This window comes from Rana temporaria, chromosome 10, assembly GCF_905171775.1.
Source record: "Rana temporaria chromosome 10, aRanTem1.1, whole genome shotgun sequence".
In the NCBI taxonomy this organism is placed as follows: Eukaryota; Metazoa; Chordata; class Amphibia; order Anura; family Ranidae; genus Rana; species Rana temporaria.
Genome location: NC_053498.1, coordinates 10,371,770 through 10,388,489, shown reverse-complemented (window position 1 = coordinate 10,388,489; position 16,720 = coordinate 10,371,770). Strand labels below are relative to the sequence as shown.

Below are 16,720 nucleotides of genomic sequence, written 5' to 3'. Positions count from 1 at the left end.
TGTGCGTTTTTTTTTTTAATCTCTTTTCATATTTTCTATAAAAAAAAGACACACCTCACACTTTATATCAGATTGGCATTTAAAGGCACTTTGGATAGAAAGTTAATACTGGTTGTTGATCCATTCATTGCATTCAAGTGTCTGCGTGATACTTTCTTATGTTCGGATAACTTAATGTGCAGCAAAGAACAAAAAGCGTCCTTAATGAAGAAAAAAGGAATATATAGGAATTGAACAAAATGTATCGAAAAATTAAAAACTACAGACTAGTAGAATTTGTTTTTCTTTCCTCGGTGTTCTTCTCTCCGTCCACTAGGAATGAAATCCGTACAAGAAGAAGCCATCTTCTGAAATCTTGTAAATATATTCGCCAGCACACCAAGGATCGTTAAAAAAAATGTCCAAATTTTTTTTTATTGCAGAAAAACCATCACATAAAAAAAATAGGATTTTTCTACTCACCGTAAAATCCATTTCTCCGAGTTCATAGACGGACACAGCATCCTTTGACAGTAGGGTTATATCTGCTTCCCTTTAGGAGAGTTTACTCTACTGTCAAAGGATGCTGTGTCCGTCTATGAACGGAAGAGAAAAAGCAACGTTTTGAAGTCGCACGGGACCTCTTCGTCAGGCACGTGCACAGGACCTCTTCGTCAGGCACTTGCACAGGACCTCTTCGTCAGGCACGTGCACAGGACCTCTTCGTCAGGCACGTGCACAGGACCTCTTCGTCAGGCACGTGCACAGGACCTCTTCGTCAGGCACGTGCACAGGACCTCTTCGTCAGGCACGTGCACAGGACCTCTTCGTCAGGCACGTGCACAGGACCTCTTCATCAGGCACTTGCCTGACGAAGAGGTCCTGTGCGACTTCGAAACGTTGCTTTTTTTCTTTTTGTGATGGTTTCTCTGCAATAAAAATTTTTTTTGGAGTTTACTCTCCTAAAGGGAAGCGGATATAACCCTACTGTCAACGGATGCTGTGTCCGTCTATGAACGGAAGAGAAAAAAAAGGATTTTTGTACTCACCGTAAAATCCATTTCTCTGAGTTCATAGATGGACACAGCATTCTTTGACATTAGGGTTATATCCGCTTTCACTAGGAGAGTTTCTCCTGGTAGGAAGAAGCATAACCCTAAGGTCAATGAAGGCTGTGTCTGTCTATGAACGAAAGAGAAAGCAACGTTTTGAAGTCGCACAGGACCTCTTCGTCAGGCACTTGCACAGGACCTCTTCGTCAGGCACTTGCACAGGACCTCTTCGTCAGGCACGTGCACAGGACCTCTTCGTCAGGCACGTGCACAGGACCTCTTCGTCAGGCACTTGCACAGGACCTCTTCGTCAGGCACGTGCACAGGACCTTTTCGTCAGGCACTTGCCTGACGAAGAGGTCCTGTGCGACTTCGAAACGTTGCTTTTTTTTTTTTGCGATGGTTTCTCTGCAATAAAAAAAAATTTGGACGTTTTTTTTTTAACGATCCTCTGTTTGCTGGTGAAATATATTTACAGGATTGCTTTTCCAGTTCCCAGCTGGTGATCGCTTCAGCACCCTCTTCTCTTATTGGCCGTTCTCCAGGAAGGTGTGCAATTGGAATATTTATTGAGACTCTTCTGAAATCTGTCCGATTGTGAAAAAGCTTTAAAGAATTCTAAATTGAAAGAAATTGCACTTAAAAAAAAAAAAAAAAGAAATAAATTCCACTGCAGGAAAAATTCACAGCGCTCCAGAGATGTCTTTCAAAGCGATGTGCACAAGTCTGTTCTACTGGGTGACCAATCCCAGAGGGGGAAGGGGGGGGTGGTCTTTTAAAATCCGAACCCCCGGGAGACGTCACGGAGGATTTTAGCAAAACGTTGAGCCGGCAACACTTGTATCCGATGATCTTTGGTTTATGGTTTTTGTTAATCTCGATAAAGAGAAGTGTAGAAATGAAAAAAAATAATAATAATAATTCATATATATTGCATTCTGTAGTCCACGTGTTGAGTCCCTGCTCATCGTTTTGGAAGGACGTTCGAAGAAAATACGGCACATCTGGTTGGGCGGGGTGGGAGGTCCGGTCTCACGTCATGGGATGGAACCCTTTTTCAGAACCGATGTCTACTGTGATATTGGTGTACAGCGGAAGCAGCTCCTTGGAGAGCAGGTTGTACCGGAGAGCGTTCATGCCGTCTTGTCTCCACGTTCGACGCGTTTTGGCCAACAGATTGAACCTGTGATGAGATAACATGGCATAAACGTTAGAGGGTGAATGACGTTCTGGAAGCTTCTGAAGACTATGTACACTTAAATGTTTACTTTACCATTTCCTGCCCGGCATATTGTCAAATAACGGCCGGGCGGGACATCATATGATGTCAAGGCACAATCTGTCACTGGCTGCGTCCACTGGACACAGCCAATAGACTGATCAGTGTACCAGCCCGCTGCCAGTACCATGTGATCACTGTGACCAATCAAGCAGATCCCATGACAATTGTAAACAATGAATGACTTATTCATGCCATTCATTGTGCACAATTGTGTTGCTAGCTGTGATTAGTCACAGTGATCACATGGTACAGACAGGGCCAATCACAGCACAATACACACTGAATGAATCAATTTCATTCAGTAAAAATGGTTGCTTATAGCAGTGAAATTCATTGCTATGAACAATCATAATGTATGTGTGTGTAAAAAAAAAAAAAAAATATCTTGAACACTTCTCCATACTTGTACGGCATTGCTATGGCAACACTATATTTATTTTTTTAACATACTGTCAGTCAGTGTCCTTGATCACCGCCACGCCATTATATGACAACGCTGTACTGCACTGGTGACAGTATGTACAAAAAATAAACTAAAAATTGCTTTTTTTTTTAACATTTTCTTAATTTTCCAAACAATTGTGACAGAGAATTACAACTTCAAAAAACCCGCCGTGCCTCTTACTAAATACCTTGGACTGTCTACTTTCCAAAATGAGGCCATTTGGGGGATATTTGTACTGTGCTGATATTTTCCGGCCTCAAGAAATTAGATAATCCATCACTAATCAGGATTGATATATATATATATATATATATATATATATATATATATATATATATACACACACACACACACACACACACATATATACCGTATTTATCGGCGTATACCGCGCACTTTTTTGCCCTGAAATTCAGGGCAAAATCATGGGTGCGCGATATATGCGGATACCCGCGCCGAGTTTGAACTACTGCGCCGGCATATACGGAGCGCAGTACACTCGGGTATAGTCGGGCAGGCTCGACTCCTCTCACGGTCACGTCCTGTACGTACAGGACGTGACCGCGAGAGGAGCCGAGCCTGCCCGACTATACACGAGTGTACTGCGCTCGGTGTATGCCGGCGCAGTAGTTCAAACTCAGCGCGGGAAGCAAGGAGGACGCCGGACCCGACGAGGAGAACACCACCGAAGCCGCAGACGGATGCTGGACCCGACGAGGCCGCCGATGGACACCAAAACTGTAAGTACTAAAATCTTTTTTTTTACAGGAATGCAGGTCCACTTTAGGGGTGCGCGCTATACCCCGATAAATACGGTATATATATTGTGGAATATAACTTTCCTACAGACTAAAAATTAAACACTGATTTGGGTTATTTTCACCAAAGAAAAGTAGCAGAATATAGTTTGGCCTAAATTTACGAAGAAAGATTATTTGCAAAATGTTATAACCAAAACTAAGAAAAACTTGTTTTTAAATTTTTTTTTTAAATTTGTACATTATTTCATAAAAAAAAAAAAAAAATTGTGATGAATAAATACCATCAAAAGAAAGCTCTATTTGTAGGGAAAAAAATGTTCATATGGGTACAGTGTTACATGACCGCGCAATTTTCATTCAAAGTGTGACAAAAACATTGTCCTAGGCAGGAAGGGGGTGGTATTTCCCGGGGGTTGATGCAGTTAGTGGAATTCCTGTCTAACCCCATAACTATTCTTAACCACCTCAATACCGGGCACTGAAACCCCCATCTGCCCAGGCCATTTTTCAGCGCTGTCACACTTTGAATGACAATTGTGCGTTCATGCGACACTGTACCCAAATAACATTTTTATAATTTTTTTTTCTACAACTAGAGCTTTCTTTTGGTGGTATTTGATCGCCTCTGCGGTCCTTTTTCTTGCACTATAAACAAAAAAAGAGGGGTAAGTTTGAAAACAAAAAACACGATCTTTTTTACTTTTTGCTATAATAAATATCCAAATTTTTATTTTATTTAAAAAAAATAAAAAATTCCTCAGTTTAGGCCGATACGTATTCTTCTACATATTTCTGGTTAAAAAAAAATATAGATTGGTTTGCGCAAAAGTTCTAGCGTCTACAAAATAGGGGATAGATTTTTTTTTTTTTTTTACTAGTAATAGTGGTGATCTGCGGTTTTTATCAGGACTGCGATATTGCAGCGGACATATCGGAAACTTTTCACACTATTTTGGGCCCATTCACATTTTATACAGCGACCAGAGCTATAAAAATGCAGTGATACTGTATAAATGTGACTGGCAGGGAAGGGGTTAACACCAGGGGGGGGTGATCATGGGGTTAAATGTGTGTCCTAGGGAGTAATTCTAACGGTAGGGGACTCACAAGGGACACACCATCGGTCTCCTCTCACCTGACAGGACGTGGATCTGTGTGTTTACACGCACAGATCTACGGTCCTGCTCTGTTACCGGGCAATCATGGGTGACTGGCGGACATCGCGACCACCAGGCACGTGCATCAGCTCCCCAGTGACGCGGGCCAGAGTGACGCGTGCACGCCCCCTAGAGGGCCGAGAAGCCGCATCGCCTAGCCACCAACTGATGGCCGGCAGGCGGTTAAACCACTTGAAGATGATTTTACCCCCTTCATCACCAGGCAATTTTTTGTTGTTTAGCACTTTATTTTAACTGGTAATTGTGCAGTCATGCAACACTGTACCCACATATCATTTTTTTCATACAAATAGAGCTTTCTTTTAGTGGTATTTTATCACCACTGGGTCTTTTTTTCTTTTCTATTAATATAACTAGAAACAAAAACAAAAAAATGAAAATTTTGAAAAACAATCAAAACAATATTTTCTAATCTTGGTTATAAAACATTTTCAATAAAATCAAATTTCTTAATAAATTTAGGGCAAAATGTATTCATGCACACAGGCGGTTTGGCCCCTGTGCATTAAATCCTTGCATTTTTGGACACCCAGGAGGCACGGGTGTGACATCATCCAATGCCAACAGCCTATTACAATCTGTGACAGGCTGAAAATGGCAACTGGAGTGGTACTTGTATAATATGTGTACAGAAACACTAATCCTCGCCACATGAGGGCCGAACCCGTCCGTAAGCAGGAAGGCATGAAGGACGCAAGACAGTTGAGTGACATAAACCCCGCCCCCCCCTTACTAACGTCACCCACATCCCTCCCCCATTACACAAGGACAGGTTGTGCCATGACTGCACAAGACCAGCCCCGGGGGTTGTACAGGTTTTGAAATATTTGATTTCAACACTTTATAATCAACTTGCCTGGAATGTTCTTTAACACTTTATATGAATAAATAAATCCCTGGTGTTATTTTAAGGAGTTTATCTGTAATGAGCGATCGTTATGGAGACATTTCACGTATTAGTGATCATAGTAGAGAACAATAGACAGAATCCACCCAATAGGCATGCAGCCAGGACAGTCATAGCGGAAAGAATTGCCAGGGATAAAAATGCAGCGACAGTAAGCCGGTTAATCCGGCGTCTCCAGATCGGTAGAGATCCATTCACTGTAACCACGCAACATCATAGGTGAACCCGGACCATGAACTCTCCTTATTTACTCCCTTTTATTACGTTAAAGGGGTGTTCCAGCCATTTTTTAAGTTTATTAAAAGTCAGCAGCTACAAAAAGTGTAGCTGCTGGCTTTTAATAAACAGACACTTACCTGCTCCACGGCTCCAGCGACGCGCCGGCCGGGCCTCCGCTCCTCGCCGGCCGGCATCTTCATTCCTAGTGTGGGCACCCAGCAATGACAGCTTTAGGCTTCACGGCCGGGCACCCACTGCTCATGCACGAGCGGCACTGCGCTCACCTACAGGGAGGGGCTGTGAAAAGGCGCCTTTCCAGCCCCTCGGCGGAAGGAGGAAGTGGGACAGGAAGTCCCTTTCTCCTGAAGCCCCCACTCCCCCCCCAAAAAATTACATGCCAAATGTGGCATGTAAGGGGGCGAGGGGTGGGTTAAGCAGAAGTTCCATTTTTAGGTGGAACTCCGCTTTAAATAAACTGTTGAAAGTAGTTTGTTATATCTGTTTAAGTGCAAAAAAAATAAAGCCTGTTGATCCTGCCAGAAATCTTGATAAACTGCGGACTTTGATCCGTTACATTGATCCCAGTTATTTGTGGAGGACTACAGAACCCCTCCCCCTATTATGATGAAGCCATAGTCCTCTCCTACAGTGACAACGCTGCTTCTCCAAAGAAGCGGTATAGGAAGCATCATCTCCCTAGGACAGGGATATACAATTAGCGGACCTCCAGCTGTTGCAAAACTACAAGTCCCATCATGCCTCTGCCGTTGGGTGTCATGTTTGTAGCTGTCAGAGTCTTGCTATGCCTTATGGGACTTGTAGTTTTGCAACAGCTGGAGGTCCGCTAATTGCATATCCCTGCCCTAGAACAAGAAATGTGCTATTGGCAGAATCACCAGGTGAGAAATAAAACAAATGCAGCCACCAGTACTGCAATAATCACATGTTTATTCTTGGGTATCGATTTGTGTTAAAGGGGTTGTAAAATAAATAAAAAATAAAATAAAATAACAAACATGTCATACTTACCTCCACCGTGCAGCTCGTTTTGCACAGAGATCCTCCTCTTCTGGGGTCCCTCGGCGGCTGTCTCTGGTCCTCCACGCAAGAACTCCACACAGTCATGCGAGCTCCCTTGCATTGTGTGGAGTCCTTGCGGGCGCGCTCCCGTGAGGCCATAGCCGCTCACTGTATTGCTGGGCCCCACTGCGTCATTTGGATGTGATTGACAGCAGCGCCAGCCAATGGCTGCGCTGTTTTCAATCCATCCGCTCTTGTCAATCAACGGCCAGGCTGAGCGGAGAAGAGGATGTCGGGGCTGAGCACGGGACTTCCGGGGGGTTAGTATAATGGGGGGCCGGTGTAGTCAGAAGTTTTTTCACCTTAAAGCGGTGGTTCACCCTGCAGAACAACTTTTTAGCATAAAATTAGACATAGTATCGCGAGCTACAGTATGCCTGTCTTAATTTTTTTCTCCCCGTACTCACTGTTATATCGTACATAGAAGATTCCGACTGCCCGCGGGGAATGGGCGTTCCTTTCAAAAGGGAGGGCGATTGACGGCCGGCTCTGGCACGTCACGCTCCCCGAAGACAGCCGGAGTAGGTCTCGGCTCTTCACGGCGCCTGCGCACAGACTATGCGCAGGCGCCGTGAAGAGCCAAGCCTATTTCGGCTATTTCCGGAGAAGCGTGACGCGCCAGAGCTGGCCGTCAATCACCTTCCCTCTGGATTGGAACGCCCATTCCCCGCGGGGAGTCGGAATCTTCTATGTACGATTACACAGTGAGTACGGGGAGAAAAAAATTAAGACAGGCATACTGTAGCTCGCGCTACTATGTCTAATTTTAGGCTAGAAGAAAAAAAAAAAAAAAATTTTTTTATAGGGTGAACCCCCGCTTTAATGCATAGAACTTTTGCCTTTACAACCCCTTTAAGGGGGGCTAACAATGCATGAGTCAGAGTGATGAATCTGAAATATTGAGGACATCTTGTGGCTGAGAAGAGGTACTGCAGGGGACGTCTCTGAATTAAAGGTGAATATTTCAGCCTGAGCAGCATGGCTTTCCACCGAGTGCTCCGGGTTCCTTCCACACTCCAAAGCAGTGGTGACCCGTTCATTAAGGGCGCCACCCCCTCTAGCCATGGCCGCCACATCCCAATTAATGCCTTATGATCCATATGCCGCCACCCACTATTCATGAATCCGGCCCCCTTTCAGGATGCCTGGCGCATTAATTACAGCAGCCAGGGTTTGTTTTGTTTTTTAAAGCACCTGATTAGAGCCAGAGACTCTAATAGTCTTCAAAATAGGGTGGGGCTCGTGGTGCAGAGCATTGTGCCATGAGCCCACCCAATGAATATTTGCTGTTGCAACACTGATCCTCCTCCCGCGCCAATCGAGAAGCGGGTACGATACCAATCACCTGATTTGTTGAAAGGACAGGTGATGCTATTGGACGCTTAGGTAGAGGGGAGGAGACACGCGGCAGAAGACACAGGAGCCACTGCTCGATGCCCGTTGCATAGATGGAGTGCCGGTGGTCCGGTAGACAGCAGGGGGGGTGTTATTTGTCACCCCCCCCCCCCCCACAAACAAAAAACCACCAGCTGCCACTGCTCCAAACACAAGCTGGTAGGTGAATTGGCTTCTCTCTAGTAAGTATGTGAATTGGGGACCTTGTGGGTCCGCTCCTTGGGGACAGGAACTGATGTGACTGTACAGCGTGTAATAAAGGAGTACTGTATATAGTGTTGGCGCTATAGAAATACCCGTAACAAATAATAAAATAACGCTGCAAGTAAGCACTATGAGCCAGATTCAAGTAGGGCGCCGCATCTTTAAGGCGGCGGCGTATCGTATTTACACTACGCTGCCTTAAGTCAGAGAGGCAAGTACTGTATTTACAACATACTTGTCTCCTAACTTACGGCGGCGTAGCGTAAATGGGGCCGGCGTAAGCGCGTCTAATTCAAATGAGGATGGGGGGCGTGTTTTATATTAATGGAGGGTGACCCGACGTGATTGACGTTTTTTAGGAACGCCGCATGCGCCGTCCGTGTACATATCCCAGTGTGCATTGCTCCAAAGTACGCCGCAAGGACGTATTGGTTTCGACGACGTGAACGTAAATTACGTCCAGCCCCATTCACGGACGACTTACGCAAACAACGTTAACATTTTCAAATTTCGACGCGGGAACGATGGCCATACTTAACAATGACTAGGCCAGCTATTTGTTGGAATAACTTTACGCCGGAAAACGCTGTATCTTTACTGCGACGGGCGCACATACGTTCGTGAATCGGCGTATCTAGGCATTTACATATTCTACGCCAAACTCAACGGAAGCGCCACCTAGCGGTCAGCCTAAATATTGCAACCTAAGATACGACGGCGCAGGCTGTCGTATCTTAGATAGGTTTAAGTGTATCTCCGAGTTAAGTCGGCGTATCTACTGATACGCCGGCCTAACTCTCTCTGAATCTAGCTAATAGTGCGGGAAGGAGCCGCCGAGAGACCCCAGAAGAGGAGGATCGGGGCCACACTGTGCAAAACAAGCTGCACAGTGGAGGTAAGTGTGACATGTTTGTTATTTAAAAAAAAACTTTTCTAAAACGTATGTAGGCAGTCAGAAGTGTGACTTGCATGTGATGCATTACAAGGTACAAGTAGAGGATGAAGAGATTAACATATTTCACCTTCACAGCCTTCATTGTAACACATTCCCTGAGCTTGTGACCAGAGGAAACCAGTCAGGACCGGTCACTGTAACGCAATAATACTATGCGGCCCCCTGGAGTCGCTGACATTAAGCAAACAGGGCGCCTCGGTGGCCGGCTGACCTTTGGGAGGACGCAGTGCAGAACCTGCGAGGGTCACATGTCACTGTGCAATCATTTCACTGCTTCCTCCAATCGAGCGACACCACCGAGACCCAGGCTGTGATTTCATCAGAGAGATCCTGAAACCCGTCTGTGTTCACAAATCTGCACATCCCCCCCCCCCCCCGGAGGGACGCACATCCCTCCGGGGGGGGGGAGAGAACGCACATCCCTCCTCTGGGGGGGGGGGGGAACTCACATCCCTCCTCCCTGGGGGGAAACGCACGTCCCTCCTCCCGGGGGGGGGAACGGGGACGCACATTCCTCCTCCCGGGGGGGGACAACGCACGTCCCTCCTCCCGGGGGGGGGAACGCACGTTACGCACGTCCCTCCTCCCGGGGGGAGAACGCACATCCCTCCTCCCGGGGGGGAACGCACATCCCTCCTCCCGGGGGGGGACAACGCACGTCCCTCCTCCCGGGGGGGGGGACAACGCACGTCCCTCCTCCCGGGGGGGGGGGGGGGACAACGCACGTCCCTCCTCCCGGGGGGGGGGGGAACGCACGTTACGCACGTCCCTCCTCCCGGGGGGGAGAACGCACGTCCCTCCTCCCGGGGGGAGAACGCACATCCCTCCTCCCGGGGGGGAACGCACATCCCTCCTCCCGGGGGGGAACGCACATCCCTCCTCCCGGGGGACACACACACACACACACACACACACATCCCGTCCTCTTACCGTTTGGGGTTTTGCTCGTTGCCTTTGTCGTGTCCGTGTTTTATCATTTTGTATCTTCCATAACGAACTGATGGTCGGGATATCAACTGACCGCTGAGGGCAACTCTGTGAGATCCAAGACAAAATAAATCCATATTACTGGAGGTCTTCACTTCTTAAAGCCCAGTGCCGGGTTCTACACTTTACCCACCAACACCCCCTCCCCCCCTCTCAAGGTTGCCCCCAGTGTGTTTGATAAATGTCATATACAGGCATGTGATGCTGCAGGATCCTCATGTTTGGGTGAGACAATGCAGAGAGCCCTCTGCACCCTAAAGCGCTAAATATCGGGCAGCATTGGCCGGTTCAATAGAAAGGGGCATGGTGGAAAAAGATGTGATCTGGCAGGGGGGGGGGGGGGGGGCGTCCCCTTGGGGGAGATTGCTGTACCAACATATGGACACCCCATATGGAGGTGAGGCAGAGAGCTCTCTACATCCTTAGGCCAGCCATACACGGTGCAAATTTCTTTCCTGCAACCACGCGCAGTGCGAACTGTGGATTCGGACAGGAATCGAATCGCATGGGTGAGAACACAAGCAATCCAAATCCAGTGCAGGGATTACAAATGGCTGAACTCGCACTGCACAGACATCACATGCAATCAGCACCGCAGTGCGAATCACATGCAATGTCTGTGTTCTCTATAGTGTGAACCCAGGGTGTCCCCCCTGCACTGTGACCGCCAGCTTCTGGTCACTGTTTACACTTGGGAGTCGGTAGGACTGGCTCCAAATCATGTGGCCACTGTGACAACCAATCACAGTGATCACACGATTGTGACGCCCAGGAAAGCCTCCAGCATTTAGATATCATGCCTGGGGGGTAAACCAAAAAACAAAGGGCCAAGTCCACAAAGACATACTGAAGAGTTGCTGGGACTGCGGAGTTGCGGAGCCAGCTGTCCTTCTGTGGATCCTTCCAAAGCCTGGAGTGGCTCTGCCACCATTTTATTTTTTTTGGTACGTGAACGTTCAATTGTCAGTTAAAAATAGCGCAGTAGCAAAAAAATTCCGTGGTCATGGAGTAAAACCGTCCGGAGGTCAAGTGGTTAAATAAGCGAAGTGACGGCGCCTCCTCTAAAATGATAATAATACAATCAGGAGATGTACAGTTTCTGTTCAGGACTTTCACTCCTATTTATACAATGACAGCAGTCCTAAAAGAACTGGTGATGTCATGAAAAAGACTACAAAAGACGTGTACATAGGTTGTACGGTACATAGGTGAGAGGAACTAGAATGGGAACAATGAAAGCAATGTGGCTGTACATGTAATGAAGGCGGAGCCGCTGTTTAGATAAGCAAAGCTGTAGAAATCACAGATAAGCTTCAGCTCTGCACTGTGCAATCACAGGATTTCCTCATCGTGACCAATCATGACACAGGGAGATGACGGCTGAAAAAGCAAACGCCACGTCTGAGCTTTGTGTTGTGACAGGTGCCTGGACTCACCTGACAGCGATGTCGTCGTCCTCACCGCCCCAGCCCCAGTAGTTGTTGGGGAAACCGTTCATTTTCATGTACTGCTCAGGAGAGAGCGCCGAGACTCCCCCGAAATAGGATTTATAAGGCAACCTGGAAGAAGAGAGAGAAAAAGAGTGACCTCATGCACTTAAAGGGGGTGTAAAGGTACAATTTTTTTCCCTAAATATCTTCCCGTTCCCTTAGTGCAGTCCTCCTTCACTTACCTCATCCTTCCATTTTGCTTTTAAATGTCCTTATTTCTTCTGAGAAATCCTCACTTCCTGTTCTTCTGTCTGTAACTCCACACAGTAATGCAAGGCTTTCTCCCTGGTGTGGAGTGTCGTGCTCACCCCCTCCCTTGGACTACAGGAGAGTCAGGACGCCCACTAACACACAGCTCCTTTCTCTATCTGCAACATAGAGCGTCCTGACTCTCCTGTAGTCCAAGGGAGGGGGCGAGCACTCCACTCCACACCAGGGAGAAAGCCTTGCATTGCTGTGTGGAGTAACAGACAGAAGAACAGGAAGTGAGGATTTCTCAGAAGAAATAAGGACATTGGAAGGATGAGGTAAGTGAAGGAGGACGGCACTGAGGTAAAGGAAGATATTTAGGGAAAAAAAATTGTACCTTTACAACCCATTTAAATAAGGTTTACATGTAATCTGAAAGCAGATCTTCCATGAAGAGAGGAAGTACCACTTCCCTGCCACATTATTAATATTTGTAAGCAGAAGCAAAAAATTTTAATATAAAAAGTGACGTTACGCCGAGTAAACAGACACCTAACATGTCACGCTTTAAAATTGCGCTCGCTGTGCTTACTTCGGCAGCACATATACAAAAAAAAAAATTTAAACGATACAGAGAAAATTAGCATGGCCCCTGCGCAAGGATGACGCGCAAATTCGTGATGAGTTCCATAAAATAAACAAAATTGCGCTCGCCCAGGGAATGGCGACAAACGACATGCATTTCTTTACCTATAGGCAACGCTTTAAAATCCTTTACAGCAGCAAGGGGTCTCAAACTGACGGCCCTCCAGCTGTTGCAAAACCACAAGTCCCATAAGTCATTGCAAGGCTGACAGTTACAAGCATGACTCCCTCAGGCAGAGGCATGATGGGATTTGTAGTTTCACAACAGCTGGAGGGCTGCCAGTTTGAGACCCCCTGCTTTACAGGTTACCAGTTTAGAGTCACACAGGAGGCCTGGTCCTAGAATTATTGCCACGCTGATGGCGATATATTTCACATGTGTGGTTCAACCATCCTTTACGTATGAATGAAGGACCAATGCGTGTGTTCGCCTTTGCGCGCGAGCACAGGGGGCACGTTAACATTTTTTTTCATTAAATTATTTTTTTGTTTACACAATTTTTTTTTTTTTTGCTACTTTATTGCTGCGACAAGGGAAGAACAATATCCCTTGTGTCAGAATGGTCATGACAGGTACTCTTTACTGAGAGATCTGGGGTTTATTAGACCTCGGATCTCTCCTCTGCCCCTAAAAGCATTAGATTAAACCAAAACTGGTATGATCCAATCAATGCTTTCCCATGCCTGTAATGACTTGTTTACATCCAGAAAAACCAGACATGATGAAATACTTGTTGCTTCTGGATTTTTAGACCACAGAGAGGATTGGGGACATTCTGGTACTCGATCATCTCTATGGTCAGTGGGTGGAACAGTTGGATGGGAGAGCCCCCCTGCTTCCGCCACCTGTAAAAGCGATCCAGCTGCTAATTAGCCACTAGGATCGCTTTTACAAAAACAGTTCATTGCTAACAGGAAAAACATAATGGGGTAGATTCAGAGAGCAATTACGCCGGCGTATACATAGATAAGCCGCGTAATTGCTAAGTAGCGCCGGCGTATCTACTTTCTGTATTCAGAAAGCTAGATACGCTGACTTTAGCCTAAGATACCACTGGAATAAGTCTCTTACGCCGTCGTATGTTAGGGTGCATTCTGACGCTGGCCGCTAGGTGGCGCTCCCATAGATGTCAGCGTAGAGTATGCAAATTACATACTTACGCCGATTCACAAACGTACGTGCGCCCGGCGGTAGTTTTTTACGTTGTTTGCGTACGTCGTTTTCGTCGTAAGGCTGCTCCTGCTATTAGGAGGCGCAGCCAATGTGAAGTATGGACGTCGTTCCCGCGTCGCGATTTGAACATTTTACGTTGTTTGCGTAAGTCGTCCGTGAATGGCGCTGGACGCCATTTACGTTCACGTCGATACCAATGACGTCCTTGCGACGTCAATTACCGCAATGCACGTTGGGAAATTTTAGGGACGGCGCATGCGCCCAATTTAAATGATCCATGCCCCCTACGGGATCATTTGAATTACGCGCGCTTACGCCGGCACCTTTTACGCTACGCCACCGCAACTTTATAGGCAAGTGCTTTGTGAATCAAGCACTTGCCCATAAAACTTGCGGCGGCGTAACGTAAATGTCATACGTTACGCCGCCGCAGTATTGCACGCCCCTACCTGAATCTACCCCAATGCCTGTAGCTGCAGGCATCATCCAGGTATAACCACTCAAACCCGGATATGTGATGGACCATTACGCCGGGGCAGAAGCAGCTAAAAATGAAGATTTGAAGAAGAATTCCAGGTATGGATATTTCATACATACTCTCGTTACATTGATCCAGCTTGGACCAATGCAACTATTGTATATACCAGTGATGGAGAACCTTGGCACCCCAGATGTCTTGGAACTACATTTCCCATGATCCTCAGCTACACTGCAGAGGGCGTGAGCATCATGGGAAATGTAGTTCCAGAACATCTGGGGTGCCAAGGTTCTCCATCACTGATATATACCATACCTGGCCGATACTCCCGGTGACTTACTTGTATCCGAACTTGTCCATGGCGATGGAGGCGTGCTTGGGGAACTTGTCACAGGTGTACAGGTTGCGATCGTCCTCTGGAATGAGGTCCACATCATGGAAGAATAAGCAGGTCCAGTCCTCGTCCTTCATGGCTTCTTTAAAACCGACATTCAGCAATTTTGCACGGTTGAAGGTAACATTCCCGGCCTGCAGAGACAGAGAGAGAGAGATCGTCACCTACCAGGGAACAGCAACTGCTAAGATCAAATATAGGAAATACTCTGCTCCTTCCTCTATCCAACTCTCCTCTGCTGGAGGACTCTGCTCCTTCCTCTATCCAACTCTCCTCTGCTGGAGGACTCTGCTCCTTCCTCTATCCAACTCTCCTCTGCTGGAGGACTCTGCTCCTTCCTCTATCCAACTCTCCTCTGCTGGAGGACTTTGCTCCTTCCTCTATCCAACTCTCCTCTGCTGGAGGACTTTGCTCCTTCCTCTATCCAACTCTCCTCTGCTGGAGGACTTTGCTCCTTCCTCTATCCAACTCTCCTCTGCTGGAGGACTTTGCTCCTTCCTCTATCCAACTCTCCTCTGCTGCAGGACTCTGCTCCTTCCTCTATCCAACTCTCCTCTGCTGGAGGACTCTGCTCATTCCTCTATCCAACTCTCCTCTGCTGCAGGACTCTGCTCCTTCCTCTATCCAACTCTCCTCTGCTGGAGGACTCTGCTCCTTCCTCTATCCAACTCTCCTCTCCTGAAATACTCTGCTCTGCTGGAGGACTCTGCTCCTTCCTCTATCCAACTCTCCTCTCCTGAAATACTCTGCACTGCCGGAGGACTCTGCTCCTTCCTCTATCCAACTCTCCTCTGCCGGAGGACTCTGCTCCTTCCTCTATCCAACTCTCCTCTGCTGGAGGACTTTGCTCCTTCCTCTATCCAACTCTCCTCTGCTGGAGGACTTTGCTCCTTCCTCTATCCAACTCTCCTCTGCTGGAGGACTTTGCTCCTTCCTCTATCCAACTCTCCTCTGCTGGAGGACTCTGCTCCTTCCTCTATAACTCTCCTGAGATACTCTGCACTGCCGGAGGACTCTGCTCCTTCCTCTATCCAACTCTCCTCTCCTCAAATACTCTGCACTGCTGGAGGACTCTGCTCCTTCCTCTATAACTCTCCTCTCCTGAAATACTCTGCACTGCTGGAGGACTCTGCTCCTTCCTCTATCCAACTCTCCTCTCCTCAAATACTCTGCACTGCTGGAGGACTCTGCTCCTTCCTCTATAACTCTCCTCTCCTGAAATACTCTGCACTGCTGGGGGACTCTGCTCCCCCAGCAGGGGGTGTTTGTAGACCTGTAGAAAAGTAGGCGTTGTCTGTAGTCCAGTAGGTGTGAAGGAAGCGTCTATAATACAGTAGGGGATGGCTGTAGTCCAGTAGGGGAGTAGGAGGTAACCATAGTCCATTCAGAGGTGTCTTTAGTCCAGTTGGAGAGTTCTGTATCCAGTAGGGCAGTAGAAGGGGTCTATAATCCATTTGGAGGAGTCTGTAGTCTGGTAGGGGAGTAGGAGGTCTTTATTCCAGTACAGAGATAAGTGTTGTCTATAGTCCAGTAGGGGTGTAGAAAGTGTCTATAATCCAAAAGGGGGTGGCTGTAGTCTAGTAGGGCAGTATGAGAGGTCTGTAGTCTAGTAGGCGGCAACCATAGTCCATTCAGAGGGAGGGGTCTGCAGTCTAGTAGGGGAGTAGGCGGTGTCGGTAGTCTAGTGGGAAGTATCTGTAGTCCAGTAGGGGAGCTGGAGAGTTCTGTATCCAGTAAGGGAGAAGGAGGTGTCTATAATTCATTTGGAGGTGTCTGTAGTCCAGTAGGAGGGTGAAGGGTGTCTGTAGTCTGATAAGGGGGTAGGGAGTGTCTGTAGTCCAGTAGGAGATGTCTGTAGTATAGTAGAGGAATAGGAGGTGTCTGCAGTGCAGTGAGAGAGTTGGAG

General features: G+C 47.2%; 1 protein-coding gene and 1 pseudogene across 3 annotated transcripts in view; one reads left to right on the top strand and one right to left on the bottom strand.

The window, feature by feature from the left end:
• Window positions 1–1,463: 1,463 nt before the first annotated feature.
• Window positions 1,464–16,720, bottom strand: part of LOC120916295 (beta-1,4-galactosyltransferase 3-like) — a 123,797-nt gene continuing 108,540 nt past the window's right edge. For all 3 annotated transcript variants that reach the window (XM_040327186.1, XM_040327185.1, XM_040327187.1), the window contains 4 exons: window positions 14,761–14,948; window positions 11,881–12,003; window positions 10,388–10,492; window positions 1,464–2,214 (listed from right to left, as the gene is read on the bottom strand). In XM_040327186.1, coding sequence (XP_040183120.1) covers window positions 2,064–2,214; window positions 10,388–10,492; window positions 11,881–12,003; window positions 14,761–14,948 — 567 coding nt within the window. In that variant the 3' untranslated portion in view covers window positions 1,464–2,063. The remainder of the gene's footprint in view (window positions 2,215–10,387; window positions 10,493–11,880; window positions 12,004–14,760; window positions 14,949–16,720) is intronic.
• Window positions 12,708–12,820, top strand: LOC120916640 (annotated as a pseudogene).